General features: G+C 35.7%; 1 protein-coding gene across 4 annotated transcripts in view; it reads right to left on the minus strand.

Moving 5' to 3' along the window:
- Window positions 1-2,582: 2,582 nt before the first annotated feature.
- ppp3r1b (protein phosphatase 3 (formerly 2B), regulatory s1ubunit B, alpha isoform, b) overlaps window positions 2,583-21,201 on the minus strand; it is a 33,629-nt gene continuing 15,010 nt past the window's right edge. The window contains exons 1-5 of one of the 4 annotated variants that reach the window (XR_015475717.1): window positions 12,582-12,680; window positions 12,136-12,312; window positions 10,196-10,255; window positions 6,451-7,625; window positions 2,583-5,090 (exon numbers count right to left, since the gene is read on the minus strand). Coding sequence is in view for 2 of the 4 variants with exons in the window: in XM_087235575.1 (XP_087091701.1) it covers window positions 4,608-4,655; window positions 7,441-7,625; window positions 10,196-10,255; window positions 12,136-12,312; window positions 12,582-12,612 (501 nt within the window). In the remaining 2 variants the exon portion in view is untranslated. 4 annotated transcript variants of the gene reach the window in all.

Genomic DNA, 21,201 nt, shown 5'->3' on the forward strand with positions numbered 1-21,201 from the left:
CCCAGTCCTTCATTGACCATGGTTACTGTACTGTTTTTGTCTAGTTAACAGAATACAATCGTGTATAAAACTGAAAAAAGAAATAGGATTTTAGGGTAAGCGTAGCCTCTTAGAAATCTGAGGTTATTTCTTTGCTGAACGAACACGAACACACGAACGAACACACGAACACACGAACGAACACACACACACACGAACGAACACACACACACACACGAACACACACACACACACACACACTATTTTAAAGAAAGTTGCCGTAACCATTAACTGTTATTTGTGGGGAAGTCCGGGTTTACAGGTTTTCAGCTTTCTTCCAAATATCTTCTTTGGGTTTCAACAGAAGAATCCAATAAAGATGTATAATCACTTGAGGGTGAATAACCAAAATAATGCATAAGTGTTCATTTTTGGTGAACTCGACGGCCCTTTTAACGTAGTTGAGTGATTTAAAAAACTTAACGAGAATCTACACAGAACTGTTGTTTTAAAGTTTCATAGACGTAAACTAACCTTGGCACACAGTTAAATGAACAGCGGTGTCCTCGTTTGATTGCCTCCTCAGAGCGTTTGTTTGTTGTTTCTTAGCGACATCTTGTGGTAAATAAATAAACTACAGCTTGAGGGATTTTAAGGAAACTCCGTTAATAGATACATGCTCGTAAAATATTATGCTTAGCTCTATCTAAACTGGATGATAAACATATAGAAATAAAGATCAGTCGTTTACAATATTAAAAACAATAGTTTATGCAGATGAAAATGAACCAAAGTAACAGTAAATAAGCCGACATGTGTATGCTAACTATCAAAGTTAATTTTGATATTTGCTTAACACCCCCCCCCCATATATTATTATTTTAAAACAATACATGTAAGTGTGCAACGTAAACAAACTTACACCACAAAACATCACTGAAATCTCTCCGTCCTCTGCTGATACTTGCACGTTGTCGTTGTGGCGTTTTCCCGCCTGAATGTAATTTCCTGATGGAAGACGTCAGTAGCAATGTTTATGTTTGGTTAGAATTAACAGAATCAAATAGGAAAACTTTCACACTAGTAAACCAAGGAAGCATTTTCATATAATAATGGATAATATATGTTGGTCAGGGGTTAGCACCTACGCCTCACAGCAAGAAAGAAGGTTGCTTGTTTGAGTCCCTGGCTGGGTCAGTTGGCATTTCTGTGTGGAGTTTGCATGTTCTCCCCGTGTTGATGTGGGATTAGAAACTTAAATGTTTGTTTGTATGTTACTCTGACATGTTTCAGTTCTATATTTTAAGTTAAACAAATTTACCATTATCTGTTAAGTCATTTTAGTCAATGTAGCCTAAATTACTTGTATGTTTTTATTTCATCTAAACACTTTTTTTTAACAGTGCAATAAATGAGTTGTAACTACAGTAAACTGTAAAAAAAAAAAAAAAAAGAAAAGAAAAAAAAAAGTAATTTTACGGATTATTTCCGGCAGCTGGGGAAATAATGGATATTAAATTACGAAAATATAAACCGTAAAATAACAGAAATTAATTGCAGAAATATACCACAAAATAACGCATATTAAATTACAGAAATATACCGTAAAATAACAGATATTACATTAGAAATATAACTTAAAATAACAAATATTAAATTACAGAAATATACCGTAAAATAACAGACATAAAATGACAGAAATATACTGTAAAATAACGCATATTAAATTACAGAAATATACAGTAAAATAACAGAAATTACATTAGAAATATATCTTAAAATAACGAATATTAAATGACACAAATATACCGTAATATAAAGCATATTAAAAAACACAAATATACTGTAAAATAAGGGATATTAAATTACAGAAATATACCATAAAAAAACATATTAAATTAGAAATATACCATAAAATAGCAGATATTAAATGACAAAAATATACTGTAAAATAAAGGATATTAAATTAGAAATATACCGTAAAATAACAGATATTAAATTACAGAAATATACCGTAAAGTAACGCTTATTAAAAAACAGAAATATACCGTAAAATAACAGATATTAAATTACAGAAATATACCGTAAAGTAACGCTTATTAAAAAACAGAAATATACCGTAAAATAACAGATATTAAATTACAGAAATATACCGTAAAGTAACGCTTATTAAAAAACAGAAATATACCGTAAAATAACAGATTAAATTACAGAAATTTCCTTCAATTTAAGTTTCTGTAATTTAACAGAAAATATTTCACTTTTTTTTCCAGCACCCCAGCTGCTGTAAATAAATAGCTAAATATGGATTTTTTTTTTCAGTGTAGTCAACATTTCAAGTAAATCAAACCCTTTCATCAAAGTTATCCTAATACTATTCAACAACACTTATTCTTGTCTTAGTTTTGGAAAATAATTTTTGATCCTCTTCAAATGTTGACTAGCTATATCGCATAAGTCAATTAACACAAAATACTTTTAAAAGTAAAATATGAAACATAAAAACGAATAAAAAATAAAAATCTGCCATTTTGACTGGTTGTGAAAAGAACTCAGAAGGTAAGGAAAAGTATTATTAGATTGTGGTGCAAACACACAACACATTTGTACAAGTCTCAAATATTTTATTTAGCATTTTCATGAATGACATCTCAATGGTTCTCACAGCATATGACGCAGCATGCAGAGAAATGAAAGAAAGAAACAAAACGTTAAACCGAAAAGCTAAACGTTTTCATTCACTTGTATGCTTCCTTTGTCCAAAAACCCATTAGCGGTTATACAGATGGCTGTCTGACCCTCCCAGCTAAAGAATTACAAAATAGAACCGAGAGGAGCATTAATAAACACGATCTGTACAAAACAATTCAGCCAAACCATGAACGGAAATGGAGAAAAATAAAATAGTTTAAGAGGACATGAAAATAACTCAAATTAAGTTTGCTGGGAGTGACGGACACCAGAATAACTCACATTTTATTTTCATAATAATAATATGAATAAATGTAGTGAAGAATTTAAAATCATTTCCATATTTAAACAATTACCAAAAGTTTGGCAACGTCCATATAATTATATGCAACTGTCATTCAGATTATATCTCAATAGTACGATTCATATGTAAACAAGAGATCAACCCCCCTCCCTTCCAAAAAAAAAAAAAAAATCTGATCTACATGCACAACAAAATTAAAAAACCCTCCTGTAACATGCAAGCACACTTCACAAGACCTCATTGAAGGTCTTCAGGATAGACATATTCAAGCGCCGTCACCGTGCAGCAGCTGGCGCCAAAACGCCGGTTTGCGCGGGAGAATCACATTTAAAGCAAAATATGGCGGAGAGTCTGTTCAGCGCCTGCTTTGGTCTCTCCTTTTTGAACAATCGAATCCTACCTTTGAAATGATGAAGGAAAAAACACCAACCGCTGGTCAGTCAGATCCGTTTCGCCGTTTCTTCTCAGGTAAAACGATGCGAATTAAAGCTTAGAAAAAAAACCGAGCCCACAAAACACACAGTCCTTCAGTCCCCAATATACAAATATGAGCTACTAAGATCTTCACAATGCTGCCTGCAGTCAATTTGGAAATAAATTAACTGTAAATTTCTGCAAACGGTGTTCATCTGGATTCTGGATCCTCATTGTTCAGAGGTAAATTCATTGTTTATGATGTTAAAATGTTACTAAATCCAAAATACACACACACAAAGTTCAGAAAGTTTATCGATGGCACTTTTTCCATCTTACATTACTATGTGGTGTGATCTGATCCTGAACCCCTGCGCAAAAACACCATTCTTAAAAGTAAACCATACATATATATGTGCACGACTTCAAATATATTTGCTTTGTACCCTAATCTACGGCATATTCCAAAGCAAGACGGCAGGTGAACTCCCTGACAATATCACCACAGCACACGTTTTTTTGTTTTTCACATACACACACATTCTCAGTAGAAAATCTGAATTGGATTTGCGATACATCAAGCCAAAAACAGTTTGGAGATGATGAATTAGCTTGCTAATAAACTCTCCCCTGTGACAGACAGCGATTTCATTATGCAGCTCTTGTTAAATCCTGACGTTTAGGTTTCGATTGGCACTTCATGCTTGAAGCGTGTTGCACTGAAATCAAGTCACACACACATGTATTTATATATAATATAGTATATAATATCGCTCACATACACGTATTCCCTGTAGACCTAGATCATCTTTTAAAAAAAGACAGGAGCAAAATAAATACAAAAAAATTCCCCCCTTTGGAAAGAAAATACACATACGCGCACACACACACACACACTCCTCTTCTCCACTCCAGACTGAAAACGTTGGGTAGTTGACAGAGAAAACGTCCCTCTGACTGTCCGTTAATACCCGAGAATGTGGACAGAAGAATCTCATGCTCTATAACACTTAGGATGGCAGGCGTCACGAGGCTCAGGGAGAACAGACGGGCAAACCGAGGCATCATTCAGAGAAATACTTTCATTGAAAAAGAGAGGACGTAAAAAAATAGAGCGATAGAGAGAGAGAGAGAGAGAGTTAGCGGAACATCTGGAGCTGAATCTCAGAAATGGAGAAGTGAAAAAGAGGGTGTTCAGTGAAGGGCCTGTTTGGTCTCCTCACACGTCCACCACCATCTTTTTATGAATGTCTAAACCGCCAACAACCTGCAGGAGAAAAGAGTGAACAGTCAAAAAAAGAAAAGAAATGTGCAATATTCAAACTTGTTAAGTCGTGACGTATGAAATACTGTTTCCAGGTTTAAGCTGCTACTCGTTTGAATTGAGTAAAGATTTGTTTATGACCACTGTTTAGTCATATCACATATTAAAGTGATTTCATGCTGTACACAAAACTTGCTGCATCACAGACACCAGTATTTTAACAATTTATAAAAACAATGCATCACTTTCTGGCTGTCTGATTTTAGGCATGGATATATAAACTGATTTTCGAAAGTATTTCATCACTTTGTAAACGTTTATTATTACCATTTGTTGAGGTTGTTTGGAAGCTGATTTGCGTGACGTCACATTTAACAAGCGGATAACTGATTTGTATTTGTATCGTGCAACATTCTAACTAAAGCAATTATACCAAAACTAAAAACAAATACAGAAAAAAAAACAATAAGTCACTAGATGCCTAAAGTGAGAAGAGAATTAGGGAAAAACATATAACGGCAAATAGTATTTTTTATTAATATTTACTGAAATGACACAGCGGAATGAACCGCCAACTATTCCAGCATTTGTTTTACACAGCGGATGTCCTTTGGGGTGCAACCATGTGCTGGGAAACACCCATACACACTCAATTACACACATACACTATGACCAAATCAGTTCATTCAATTCACCAATAGCACATGTGTTCGGACTGTGGGGGAAACCAGAGCACCTGGAGAAAACAAACACATGGGCAGAACATGCAAACTCCACACAGGAATACCAACTGGTCCAGCCAGGACTCAAACCAGCGACTTTTCATGCAACAGTGCTAACCACTAAGCGGCCGTGTGACCCTATATATATTTTAATAACAATAATAATTACGAGATAATCAAAGCAACATGTTGGTGCAGTGGGTAGCACAATCGCCTCACAGCAAGAAGGTCGCTGGTTTGAGCCTCGGCTGGGTCAGTTGGCGTTTCTGTGTGGAGTTTGCCCGTTCTCCTCGTGTCTGTGTAGGGTGCTCCGGTTTCCCCCACAAGTCCAAAGACATGCGGTATAGGATAAATGGGTAAGCTAAATTGTCCGTAGTGTATGTGTGTGAATTAGAGTGCATGGGTGTTGCCCGATGATAGGTTGTGGCCGGAAGGGCATCCGCTGCATATGCTGAATAAGTAGGTGGTTCATTCTGCTGTGGCTACCCCTGATTAATAAAGGAACTAAGCTGAAAAGAAAATGATGTATGTATGAATGATAATCATAATTAACTATTTTATTTAACAGCAGTGAGAGAGCTAGTTTAGAGTTTAAAGTTTATCAATGGCTATTTTAATGTTTTCGAAATTACACATTTCCATAATAAAGACAACAACAATGAATAAACAATTTAAAAATCTAAATCTTTAAGATTTACTTTTGATAAATAATTCTATAGCAGCAGTAAAATTACAACACTAATGTAAAGTCAAAAATTACAAACAATTAATCAGATGACCAAAGTCATTGGTGTAAACAACAACAAAAACTGTTATACACAAGATAAAAATGTGTCACATGATAATCAAAGGGCAACAACATGCTTCAGAAATTTTGCATAGCAAATATAATAAAATAAGTGTCATAGTTTTTTATTTCTTTACTTTCCAATGGTTGAGCAAAGAGCTTTTATTTTGGTGGAAAACCACAGGGAAGTGTGTTGATAAACTCACTACAAAGTTGAGCTGGCACCAGTGTTGGGGGTAACACATTACAGTAACACAAGTTACGTAATAATATTACTTTACTTTATTACTTTAGTTAATATTATAAAACTTTAAGTAACGAGAACAGTAAAGCATTTAAGCAATAATATTTGAGTTACTTTTTCAAAATGTTACTTTTTTAGCTCAATTAAGAGGCTTTTAAAAAATAGTTTGCTGAATTAAAATTAGAGTAATGACGTTGAATCACACTCAATGAAAGAATGAGCTCCCTGCAGGAACAGACAGAAACCAAAATGGCAAAGCCTTACATTTCTCATTATTCTGAACACATGGAAGAAGAATGAGCAGTGATTTTACTGAACTAATAAGACAAAAATACAAAAGTATGTAGATCTGTATGTACGGCATGTACAGCGTCTGGAAGTTCTCAGAAGGTAACAGTATTCTATTTTTTTAAAAAGCTAAATGATGCTGTAGGTTATACAGCATGTGGTTAAATGCTGAGCTCCTCTATTTAAAAAAAGAAAAACACCCTGAAAGTTCTGAAAGAGATCAAGCCTCAAGCATGTATTAAAAAGTAATGCAGAAGTAACTCAAAATTAACATCAAGCATTACTTTCCATAAAAGGTAAGTAAGTAACACAACCAGTTACTTTTTTGGGCAGTAACTCAACATTGTAATGCATTACTTTCAAAAGTAACGATGCCCAACACTGGCTGAAGCATGTTTCAATTTTACACATGTAGAGGTGAAGTTTATATATTACTTCCCGGTGAAACAAACCACTCTAAGACACTGAAAATGCAGTTATCATACGCTGCTCAAGTTTAAATTCACAGTGAAACAAGCAGATGCAGCCTCTGAGATGTGTTAAATGAGCTCAACAATATTGCATTCTCATGCACTCAGAATAGCCACCTAACTAATTTGCATATACTTGCCAACAGTGATTTTTACTGACAATTCGGCACCTGGAGTGTTTATTTTACACCCTGATTGTAATGCATGACTGGTTCAAATGAGTTTGTGTTGAAAGCAGAAAGTGTCAGATGTTTGTTGTGACTGAAACGAGACTCACAGCGCAGAACTCCTCGAAGGATATCCTGCCGTCACCGTCCTTGTCTGCGTTGATGATGGTTTTGTCGACGATCTGCTGCAGTTGAGTGTCCTTCAGGTTATTCCCCACCATCATCTTCAGCACCTGGAACAGCTCGCCGTTGGAGATGTAGCCATCTTTGTCCATGTCGTAAATCCTGAACGCAACTGCAAAAACAAGTGAAAAAGCCGAGCAGTCATTCAGATTGTTCATATAACACTTTACCCAGTCTTCAAACTATACTGTAGCCTTTGGGCGAGCCCACTTTTTTCTAATGGGAGTGGGTGGTGATTGCTTTGATCTTGAGAGTCCCTTGCCAAGGCTATAAAACACACAGGATCACTCCGGTAAAACATAATCGCAAATTCGTAAATGAATGAAACACTATTAAAAGGGGTTGCATTTTGTCAGGTTTACCAGCTTTCAGGATTGTCTAACATGTTTACAGCAATGTCACAGTGTTTAAAAAAGAATAGTTTTGGTCTACTGTATGAAGCAAATAAAACAAAACGCATCGACACATCATTTGTTTTGGGAAATTAATAAGCAGTGTCTCAGGGTGCTTTCACATCTGTAGTTCGCTTCATTTGGTCCGGACCAAGGGAAATAAATGATACATTGTTGCATTTTCTGCCGTCTTTGGGTCGTTTTCACACCACACTGCTGGCTTTGATCTGAACCAGTTAAAACAAACCAAAATGCAGTCATCTGACAAAATCCTCATCTCTCATTGGCCAGATGTTGTTGAACATATTTCCTAAACTGCCAATCGAATGGTCAGAATTCACGTGCGGGAAAATGCCAATGAACTCCCGCAAGTAAACAAAGCGGCAGACACAAAATGTAGCTTTTTACTAAGGAGGGACGACTGCGCTGACTGATTATATGCCTGCTTTAGACAAACCATACATTTCCAGAATAAAGCACTGCTGGAAAACAATGTTTTAATGCATCGCTCGTCACTCGATGAGGCGTGAATTAATTTAGCTAAACTGCGACATGGTCATCTTGCGGAAATATTACCAACAATCCATCAGGTAATGTTTTCCCCTCTCTCTCTCTGTTGGTAAAAGGCTGTCAACAAATATTTTTCCTCCATATCCCATGATGCACAGCGCATCGGCCTACGGCAGCTGGATTAGTCCAAAAGGCGCAGTACTTTTTGTGATTGGGCCTGTTTTAGTTCGGCTCATATTCTCACCACAAACAAACCGCTCCAGGGTTCGTTTGAAAGCGTACTGAGACCACCTGTTCGAGGATGTCTCGGTACGCTTTTTAGGTCCGCTTTTGGTGCGTACTCGAGTACGATTGCTGCATTCTCACCTGCCCAAACGAACCGTACCAAGAAGGAAAACGAACTCTAGTGCGATTCAATCCAACCAAATAAGGCAGGTGTGAAAGCACCCTCAATATGAAAGTGTCTTTGACATGACTGGACTTTGCCCCTCTGACTGGACTTTGCAAAAGCCGCCTTTCCACTGCACACGACATTTGGACACAACTGTCGGAATATGCCCCCTTGTGGCAATCGCACAGAATTTTTAGTTCTGTCGTGCACCATGGGAGAGATGAAGTTCTCACACTGGCCGAAATAAAGGAGTGCAAAAGCAAGAGCCATTTTTCGCCGTGCATTCACCAAGGTTGAATGACAGAATACAAGAAACTTACAGACTGCTAAAAAATATTGGAGGGAATGTGAAGAACATTAAAAAATAATATTTCTATTACTTATTTATGAATGGAAATGTTTTTTTAAATATAGACTTTTCTGATATAAACAATAACCAATAAAACTATTTCTCATCTGGCGCGCATAAACAACACTGAAATACATCACATCCGGTCGGCCTGTAGCATACAGTCTAGTCACAGAAGGTCAAAAATTTCAACGCATCTGCAGCTCAATTCAGATCTGAATATTCCACATACGGAGATGATCGGAACACCACACTACTCTCCACTGGAAATAAATGACTTCCGGTCTGCTGCTTGTCGTGTGCAGCGGAAAGGAGGCTTTAAACAAACACTCCACTTTAAAGAATAAAAATGGGCTCATTTTGTAACTCCCTTAAGAGGTAAACAGCTTGAGTTTTACCCTTTTTGAATCCATTCAGCCGATCTCCAGGTCTGACAGGTGCACTTTTAGCTTAGCATAAATCACTGAATCTGATTAGACCACTAGCATGTCACTTAATTAAATAAAAAAAGAAAGAATTTTGATCATTTTTCTATTTATGCTATTAACTACTCTAATTATACTGTATTGCCATTGCTGTAATTATAAAAGTTGCTATTTTTCTGCAGCCAGTGCAATGATATTAACTAGCTTCAAAGAAAATAGTCCTCAACTAGTAAACAGTACTACGCAATATCATTGAGCCTGCTGAGACAGTAAAGTTCTTTTAATATTACACCAGAATTAAGAGTACAAATCCTTGCCATATCAGCATAGAAAATATACATATCTAGACAGAAACTAAATATTTTCCAAATCATATTTTAGACCCTTATAGAACATGTTTTTTACAGACTGTAATACGTAATAATATTTAATATTACATAACCTATTGTAAGAAACTAAATAGCTACTAAAACTACTAAAGAACCGAATGGATCCCTTTTAAATTACTGTGGTCCCTTATGTGGGATGATCATAATTGGAGATTTGTGGATTTTAAAAGGCAGAAACCTCTAAACCAGAGTAAATTTGTGAGATTGAAAAGCAAAAGAGACTCACAGCGGAGCTTCTGCTCCTTGTCGCCCTTCACACTGAACTGAGAAACGCCTTCAATGAACTCTGCAGGAGGGAAAGAAAAAGACAGAAAGCTATCACTCACATGCTAAAGCACAGAGCATCACTGTACCTGTACAATAACTTGAACTGGGTAAGAATAAGCACGTTTAATATTACATTTCTTAAAGGAAATAACAGTTCTTTTAATTCCACAGAGGAAAAATTTCAGGCTTTGGTTTATCAGAACAAAAATAACACACAATGCATATCACTTGCTTTGAAAACAGCAGAGGAAAAGCTAAAGTTAAGGTAACATTGTTTTTTTGACATGCAGTAAAGCTCTGCCTTATAAAAAAAGAGCTTATAATATGACCTAAAATTACTCATAATATGTGTGCACTAGTATCTAGCTAATAGTACATATTTAAGATTAAATACTAGTACTTGTTTATTTGCTATTTGTATTTATTAGATGCTCATTTATTTTAGATTGTTACTAGTATTTATTCATTACCGTCTAATAAGTCCTGGTATCTAATAAATAGTAGCAATAATAGTACTAGAATCAAATCAGTGGGTACAAGTATCAAATAAACAAGTACTACTATTTAATAGAAAAGATTTTATTTATGCATTTATTTTGATTTAATTACAGGGTTTCTACAATTTCTGCAAGTCAAATTTAAGACTTTAAGGCCATCATCAATGAAAATTTAGGACTTATACAGGGATAATCATTTAAGGATTTTTTTCTAATGGAAAAGAAAAGTTTTTTAATATTCGCAAAGAAACTCTAACTTAATTTTTTCCTAGCCTCATATTTAAAATAATGCACCAAAACAAGAAAACTCTGGTTTCATAGATGCACTTTTCTCAGCATAACATTTCTTAAAAAACAAAAACAAAGCTTAATATATGCACAGCTGTCTTCCAGGTCAGTGTCTTTACCATAAATGAAGAACTTTTAAATGGATGTTATTATAAGGAAGGTAATTAAACAATATTATTAAATAAAGGTAAAAAATAAAACCATTTAAAAGTTCTACTGAGATGGATTGCTGGTGATTGGATGATTTTGGGCCTGAATGTGTATCTTTTCATAAACAAAGAGAAAATAACACTTGTTAAAAATTATTTAAGACACGATATTTCGGTAAATTTAAGACTTTTAGGGCCAAAAATTTAGTTTTAGCAATTTAAGATCCTGCAAAAACCCTGATTTAATGGAAAATATACTAGTAAAAAATAATTGCATGAAAAAATACCAGTATGTTTTATAGACCATTTCAAAGTGGTGATGTTATTGGCTCATGATCATTTCCGTCTTGTTGTCAGACTATTTCATATCTGTGACAAGAAGCGATTCAATTATATCTTGATGTTATAACAGATATCGTAACATTATTTATCAATATGTGGTACTTTTTGAACTCTCAGAAGCTATGGAAATTTAAAATGTAACACAGGAAAAATGTCAGGACCAATGTTATTGTTTACATCCCTCAAAAGGGTCTATAGGTGAAATGTTAAAGGGGTTTGTCATCATTTAGTTTGTCAGAGCAATAAATAAATAAATGTGTGTGTGTGTGTGTGTGTGTGTGTGTGTGTGTGTGTGTGTGTGTGTGTGTGTGTGTGTGTGTGTGTGTGTGTGTGTGTGTGTTATCAAATGCTTATGGTGAAATCATTTGACCAGTCAAAATTCAGTGCTAATTTTGAAGATTATCAGATAAAATCTATCAGAATCACACATTAATTGGCAGACAGAGTTTATTTTCCGCAATAATCCAGACCCTACTGTGTTTCTTTTCCTTATCAAGCCAGGATAATGCTAACTTTTGGGTCAGTCAAGAACAATACATCTTCACAGCAGAGCTCTGTTTGAACAAAAGCATCTCAATCATGACACTAAACAAACCAGGTTTAAATGAGTAAACAGAAAACACCTTTAAAGTCGACTTCTCCGTTTCCATCTGTGTCGAATATGTCGATGACTCGCTGCACCAGCGGATTCTGTTGCAGTTCGGGCAGAGACATGAACTCCTCCACGCTGAGAGAGCCCGAGTTATCCAGGTCGAGTTTCTTAAACCGCTTTCCTAGTCTTTTAATCTCATCAGCGTCAACTGAAATAGAGACAGAGATGGACAAAAACGTTTAAAAACTTTGGTTTAATAGCCTGAACTAAGCGCAAAACAAACTGAACAAGTAAACATGCTTCGCGCACTGTTTTTGCTATAAACAGATCTTTATAAATGTCCACCTACAGCAGTTATGAGGACTGCAAAGGTCTTAAAATACACACATAACAAGCCAATACTGCATATCCAAGGCTCTCTCCATACACTTCCATCCATCTTGGCTCCCTAAAAACCCCAGTCAGAATAGCTCTTACCCAGTTTCTCCTGTCTGGCAGTCATGGTCATCTCTCAGAGGACTGCCGTTCTGCTAGTGCTCAGTGTTGTGCTGTGTGCACTCACTGCTAAACGCCCTAATCTCATTCACAAAGCCACGTGGTGCACACCTCCTGGAGATTGTTTGCTGTTAGCGCTGTGTGGTTAATCGAATTAAACTGGGGAATCACTGTGACTGAGACCGGCGATTCTCAACCTTTGTGGCTCATTTAAAGGAACACTACAGTTTTTTTTGGAAATAAGTCCTCTGAAGTAAAATAGTAGAGTTTTACCCTTTATTGGATGCACTTTTCATTTTTTATCTGTCTTAGTACACAATGTAACTACAGAGAGTCGAGTCGAGCATCTAAAATACTTGGAAATTGAAGCGAGATGCTAATGGTCTAATCCAATTCAATGATTTATGCTAAGCTAAAAGTGTTCCCACAAGAAGCAGAAATCGGGTGAATGGATTAAAAAAAAAGTTCATGGATCCCTGGAGTCCTTTAAAAGGTGAAAATAGTTTTATTAACGTTTATTTAGTTAACATTTTATGCTAAATTTTGGATACAAAATACTTCTAAATACTAATGGAACCGAGCTATCATAAGCAAAGAATGAATAATAAATTTATGTTTATTATTTTATTAAATTTTAATAAATACCAAAACGTTCATTCTTAGTTCAGACATACTAATTAGAACTTAATCTTATTTTAAGATGTAAAAAAAACATAAGCAGCGATGGGACTTCGGATCATTTTACTCAAACTCGAACCTTTGAGTCTCGTTCATTAAGATGAACAAATCCTTGAGCCATTTAGTTCATTTTGCCAAAATGGTATTAAAATGTTACAAGTTGCTTACAAACTCATCTACAACTAGCCAAAGCATTGATCACACTACAAACAAGTCAGAACTAGAATGCTAGAAAAAGAGAGATGACTTAAACCCAAGGACTCGATAAATAAACAAATCAAATCTTTTTCCGGTTCTGACAGAACATGATCTGCTCCTGTCCTTCACGTGATGAACGAACGACTCAAACCGAGGACTCGAGAGATGAAAGGATCAAATCTTTATTTGGCTCTAAATGCATGCGATTGGCTTCTGTTTTTCATGTGATGAACGAACGACTCAAACCGAGGACTCGAGAGATGAACGGATCAAATCTTTTTCAGACTCTAAATGCATTTGTTTCTGTCTTTCACATGACAGACGGACGGATGAATGAACGACTCAAACCCGAAAGACTTGAACTAATCTTCTACTCCATAGGTTCCCAACAGGGGGGTCATGGCCCACAAGGGGGCCTCAGCGAGCTTTGTGGGGTGTCGCTTCATATTTAAAAAAAATCTCAGCAGTGGACAATTAGGAGAATGATCATGTGCCTTAGTTCATTTTATCCCCTAGCTCAGCGGTCCTCAACCACCGGTCCGTGGATCAATTGGTACCGGGCCGCAAAAGAAATCATTAATTATGTTCGTTTTATTTATTATCGGAGTCTAAACAATCTTTTATTTTGAAAAGTCTTTTATTCTGAAAAATGACTGTATTCTCTTGCTTACATCTTGGTCACTTTAGCGCCCAAATTTAACCCACAAGCATAAAAATAAGTAAAAAGCAGACTTTGGAAAGTTTCTTTGCTTGGGGAAAAAGGCCCAGTGAACGACCCCCGAACTGCCAAGGAATATATCCGCAACCCACAAATCAGGTGAATCCACCATGGCTGTGCAAGAAGATCAACTGATGGAGATTGCAAATGACGGCAGCCTAGTAATAAACATATTGTTTGTATGAAAACAAAAAAATTTTGTCATCATTACTGCAAACTTATATGAGCGATTATATCATTACATGTGGAGGGGGCCTTACAATATTTTCCGGAGAAAAAGGGGGTCTCAGGCAAAAAAAAGCTTGGGAACCTCTGTTCTACTCCACCTGCACAAATATGCGCACACGCAATTGAACGAACCACTGTCTAAGAGGACTCATCAAACTCCAGTCATACAAAAGATTCGTTCAAAATAAACAAACCATTCAAGAAAAACCCATAACTAATTCCAAGCTTAATTAAATATAACATAATTTTAATAATTTAAAGTTCCATATAACACTCTAGATAAGCAAGTTATAGTATACTAGGAGGGAAAAACAGAACAAAAGATCTGGGTCTCAAGAATCAAGAGGACAGTGAAGTTCAGTTACCAAGTACAATAACACAATATTAAAGCTGACTTGATCCCAAAATAGCTGCATAAAGAAAGAAAACAGCAGTCTGAGAGCCAGTCACAACTAAAGCAGATGTTTCACGCACACACCTCATTACTGTTGAGTACTACCAATTAGATACGAGAGAAGTAACTTTGTGCTATTTCCAGCTTGTGGGCACTTCCCAGATTACCCTAAAGCAGATGATGCAACCGCTTATTCTTCATATCTAATAATATGCCACGGATTAACCCTGATACGGCTAGCGAGAGCCAATGTGTGTCACTGAACCAGGCGACTGTTTTACACCACCATGCATCTGTCATACACCAAGACGGCAGTGATGAATGCAGGTTTGCATCACCTGAGGTTGCATTCAAAGCAGCAAAAGAATGAAAATGTTCAGTATTTGGCATCAGAATCGGCTGTTGCATCACTGAGCCACAGCATTTAAACGATGTAGAGAGGGGAACATATTTATAGATCAGTCGGGTTGATCTGTAATGGCTCTCTGAAAGACCCATAGCAACAGCCTGAGGGAAAGCAGCAGTGCACATGCTCATTAGTCACAGAAATGTGTCAATTTATGCAATTCCACTTGTGCGGCAGAATTTTTTGGGTTTAATTAATGGTACAACTGATCAATTTTGAGTTGATTTCATGACTTTTACTGACTAATAAGCTGAACATTGTATTCTGTATATAATTAAACATACAGTTAAAGTCAAAATTATTGCGCATTGCCGTGCATTTATACTTCTGTGCGCTGTTTGTATTCGTCTGTAGTAGCACTTCCGAAACGCTAGCTGGCAGTGAGGTGTTTATGTTCCTTGTGTCGAGTTTCTTCACTGATGTTTTTGTTCTTTCTGAATCCTCCCTTATGTTCAAGTGGCTCAAATTTGCTCAATTTGAGGTAGGAACCGGCGGATGTGCTACAATTTTAACCATGAGGTAAACACAAAACAAAACTTTCCATCTGGAGCTCCTTCACTGGACTTGACACTTGTAAACACTCGCTTCAAAAGACTCTCGGTCCCGCCCACACTCGTCAGCACTACCAAGCTGACCAATCACAAAGCTTGCGCTAAGCGTCGTTCAGGTGCGCGTTAGCAATGCCGATGGCCACGGCGAGGGCTGTGCCATAGCATACGCGTGCGCTTGACGTATAAATCAGCCTTTAGCTAACACTGTTTTATGGTTAGGAGGTAAAACATTTCTGTTTCTCTCAATATATATTCCTTTATATAAATTAAGACCATGACATGTAAATTTGTGTATATTCTGACAGCAAAACAACACAAACAAGAAATGCCACAAATTTTTAAAAATGTCACCACAAAAATCAGTCAATTTAGGCTGCAATAATCAAACTTTTTTAGCAAAAATAATAATGAATAAAAAATAAATGGCAAAATTCAGCCATTCAGCATTTGATTGCTGATAGATAAGTGAGAAAATAATTTAATTAGCAATGGAAAAATAGCCCAACAAAAACAAACAAAACACATGAAACAATGTGGAAAAAACAAATATCAGTAAAGAAAACAATAAATTGAGGAAAGCAAAGTCAAATTTAAAGTGACAAACAAAGTCCCTGATTTTAGACAAATACAAAGAAAAAAAAACTTTTTTATATAATACTTTCAATATCTAGGGCTGCATGATATAGTAAAAAAGGACATTATTTTGTTTTTCTGCAATATATAATCCAATCATTTTACAAGATGACTTAATTCATGATTTAACATCATGATGATTTTGTAGGCAAGCACATTTGCATAAAATATACAAAATGACTAAAAATATACTAAATAAAGTGAATTAAAGCACAGATGAAAACAAAACTAAGATAAAAATAAATGAATAAATAAATAAATAGTTTTATCTGGAGTCTAACAGTATTGAGGTACAAAAAAAGCTATATAATAATAATAATCAATAATCAAATGTAAAACATCACCGTATAGTCTTCATTCTATTTATTCTCAAGGAAATTGTACAGTCAAACGCCTAAAAAACACATCTAAATAAAAATCTTTCACACTATTATAGTGTCATGAACTGTGTTTGTTGGTTAATTATAATCCCAATTTGGCATTTTAGATCCTGTGATGTGACTATTGCAGATGTGCACATTGAGATATCGATGCTGAAACGATATATTGTGCAGCTCTATCTGGAAAAGACAAAAATAAAATAAAATAAAAAAAAAATCCAGAATATTCCAGAAATTCCCTGACCTGCAGGAAACCTGTTAATCCAAATGTATCTGGTCTACAAACACGATTCTGGATGATGCCACAAAAGCATTGGGTTACAGCAGTTGCTAACCGGAGGCTTTCTGATGTCCTTGTGGTTGCCAGGCAGCCATTTGACCAACAGGTGGCTCAGTTTCACAGCCACTCGTTCATTATTACCATTAGAGATTAATTACTGTAGGCTTCTCATTGGGCAGCGAGACCTACTGGGAATGATGCCATCAATCTTTGACTTTTGACCTCCCTCTGTGCTCATCATTATTAGACTGCAGGAGGATCAACCAATCGCCGGATAGTGCCTCAAATCTTGCTTTACATGCTTTCACCCTTTAAGAAGAAAGCTTCTTGTCCACTTGATATCAGGCTGACAAAAAACATCTTAAAGGGATAGCTCATGGTTATATAGTTGACATCCTTTACTAACTCTCTGCTTGTTCCAAACCAATTATATTCATTTTCCTTCGGCTTAGTCCCTTATTTATCACAGGTTGCCACAACGGAATGAACAGACATATATTCTGGCATATGTTTTACACAGCGGATGCCCTTCCAGTCACAACCCAGAACTGGGAAACACCCATACACACTCATTCACACACACTACGGACAATTTCGTTTATTCAATTCACCCATAGTACATGTCTTTGGACTCTGGGAGAAATTTTAAAGATTGTTGCAGCCGTTGGCTTCCATGGTATTTTTCCCCTACTATTCACCTTATTCTTTGCCGACGAGCGGGCGCTGCCATTTGAACCTTTTTGTCACGAGACTTCCGGTCTCATTCACTTCCATTCATTTTCAGACATTAAAAACTGCTCGTTTCACTGTTTGATGTTGCAAACTGACATTTCCTTGTTATACTATTCTACTTGGTCTGTTTAGTCATGCAAACATTTGTTTGTAGAGCAAGTAGTTTGACTGTTTTTTGCCATTTATTATTCCTAGTCATTTCCCCTATAGGCGACTAAAACAGAAGTTCTAAGACAATCACGAAAACAGGCGCACTTCCGCATTTTAGAATAAGGTCAATAGATGGCAATTGCCACAGTTTTTCCAACGTTATTCAAATTATCTTCTTTTTTGTAGAACAAAAAAACAATGAGTAAATAAATCTTTAGAGTGAACTAACCCTTTAATACGAGGTGTAAACAGGCTGATGCTCAAATACACAGAAAGAAATTTGTGTAAAATCTTCATCAGCTATTAGAAACAACAGTCACCAATGAAAGAAGCAGTCTCTATTTGCAGATTATGAAGTAATGGAAATTCATTACCTAAATTGACAGTTCACCAAAAAAACTAAATTCTTTATCTTCTTTTGTGGTTGTTAAATGTTTACTATCCCCTTTAAATGACTGCAAATCCTTTGTTTGCAGATTTTTTTTCCATTTAACGAACATTCTTAAATTGAAAAGGTATAAACGCTCACTTAAAGGGATGCATTTGATTCATGTTTTATTGCCTTACCAGCAGCATTGGCTATATTCATGGCAACACTTGAAGTAAATATTCAATATATAATTCACAATCATAACTGTTTCTCAAGCGTTCATTTTACAAAACAAATGTTCAATTAACAACAACACTGATATTAAGTCATATAAGTTGCGTATATTTGATCAATGACATACCCTAAAATTCCTTCATGAGAGACCTTTTGAAACATTTCATTTAAGATATTTTCTGAATAAAAACATTCTATAATATTATTTAAAAATATACTGTTTATTCTAACTTATAGGGATAGTTCACTACGAACTTTAAAATTCTATCATCATTTGGTCACCCTTCATTTATTCCAAACCTTTACGAGTTTCTTTTGCTGAACAAAAAATATTTTTTGAAGATTGTTGTAGTCATTGACTTTTATAGGATTTTACTACTATATTATTTACTACTATAGACGTCAATCACCACAGTTTTTCCAACAGTATTCAAATGATCCTTTTTCGTAGAACAAAAAAAACAAAAAAACAGTGAGTAAATAAATTTTTAAAGTAAACTAACCCTTTAATACGAGGTGTAAACAGGCTGATGCTCAAATACACAGAAAGAAATTAGTGAAAAATCTTCATCAGCTATTAGAAACAACAGTCACCAATTAAAGAAGTAGTCTCTATTTGCAGAAAGATTATGAAGTAATGAGAATTCATTACCTAAATGGACAGTTCACCAAAAAAAAAAAAAATTCTTTAATTTATCTTCTTTTGTGGTTGTTAAATTTTTACTATCCGCTTTAAATGACTGCAAATGTTTGGTTTGCAGATTTTTTTTTTTTTTTACAATCAATGGACATTCGTAAATTGAAAAGGTCTAAACGCTCACTTAAAAGAGATGCATGTATGTTATTCAAGTTTTAATGCCATACTAACCGCATTGGCTATAGTCATGACAACACTTGTAGTAAAGATTCAATATATAATTCACAAAACAAGTATTAAAATAGCAGCACGGTGGCGCAGTGGGTATCACAATCGCCTCACAGCAAGAAGGTTGCTAGTTTGAGCCTCAGCTGGGTCAGATGGCATTTCTGTGTGGAGTTTGCATGTTTTCCCCATGTTGGCATGGGTTTCCTCCAGGTACTCCGGTTTCCCCAAGTCCAAAAACATGTGGTAAAGGTGAATTGGGTAAGCTAAAATGACTGTGGTGTATGTGTGTATGGATGTTTCCCAGTGATGGGTTTCAGCTGGGAGGGCATCCCCTGCTAAAACATATGCGGGATAAGTTGGTGGTTCATTCCGTTGTGGTGATCCCAGATTAATAAAGAGACTAAAGAAAGGAATGAACATTAAAATGACAACAACACTGATATTCAACTATATAAGTTGCTTAAATTTGATCAATGACAAATACTCTAAAATTCCTCCATGAGAGACCCTTTGAAACATTTTCCTTAAGATATTTCCTGAATAAAAACGTTCAATAGTATCATTTAAAAATATTCTGTACATTCTCACTTAAAGGGATAGTTCACGACAAAATTTTAATTCCGTCATTATTTGGTCACCCTAAACTTGTTCCAAAAAATGTTTCTGTTCAACAGGAGAGATGATACTTTGAAGAAATCTGAAAACCTGTAACCATTGAATTACTTAGTATTTGTTTATCCTTTTATGGAAGTCGATGATTACAGGTATCAGTTTTCTTCATAATATTTTTAGTGTTCAAAAATGACAATTTAAATTGAATAAAATAAAAAGCTACAAAGTCAAACTCAATGTCAGCTTTATTGTCAATCCAACCACATGTACAGGACAGAGCGAATCGAAATTGTGTCACTCTCAGACCCTATAGGTGTCTAACATATAATATTAATACAAAAAGTAGAATTTTAAAAAGAAATCACAAAAAATACAATTACACAAATAATATAATCTAAAAATATAAGTAAAAAATACAAATTTATAAACAACACATTTACACTTACGGGACATGGCAAGGAGTGCAAACCATATTATACCTAGCGTGAGTATATGATGAGTACCTTTTCTTTTTTGGGTGAACTTTCCCTTTAAATCTTTTTAACACTATTTACTATGTCTAAAGCAGCGGACACAAACCACATAAAAAAAGAAACTATTAAAACAGGATCAACACCTCATGTTCTTCTGCCCACCCCCACCAACTCTAAAAATAAACCAGCTCTTCCTGCGGCCCAGAGACTAACCTTTACCAACTGAAGCCATTTATAGCCCTCACTTTCACAGAAGCACCCTGTCTGGTCTGGTCACATTAGCGCTGGACTACCTCCAAACCTGGAAAGCCCTGCTGATCCAAGGGATGCCCTCTTACTCATGTCTTAAGATCCAGATGCCTCCAGCATGCACGGGTGTTTATAGCACCAAAATGGACTGAGAGCTTATTCTATACACCCAAGACCTGCTAACGTACTTAATAGTCACAGTGCATGTGTGTGTTTATGTGGAGGAGTTAATGCTACCATAAAAACAGAATGCTGTGCAATAAAGCTTAAAGGTCCCCTGATTTAGTTTCATTAGTTTACTGCCACATTGGCAACTTATGGCTATTTAATGGCAAGATCAATACAGATATACATTAAGACATTAGATTTGATTTTTCAGTTCTATATGTATGCTAAAAATGTTTCCTGAAGTGCTTTAAAATGCACAAAAAAAAATCTTTACGCAGATTTT

The sequence above is a fragment of the Danio rerio genome, chromosome 1 (assembly GCF_052040795.2).
Source record: "Danio rerio strain M-AB ecotype USA chromosome 1, GRCz13ab, whole genome shotgun sequence".
Lineage (NCBI taxonomy): Eukaryota > Metazoa > Chordata > Actinopteri > Cypriniformes > Danionidae > Danio > Danio rerio.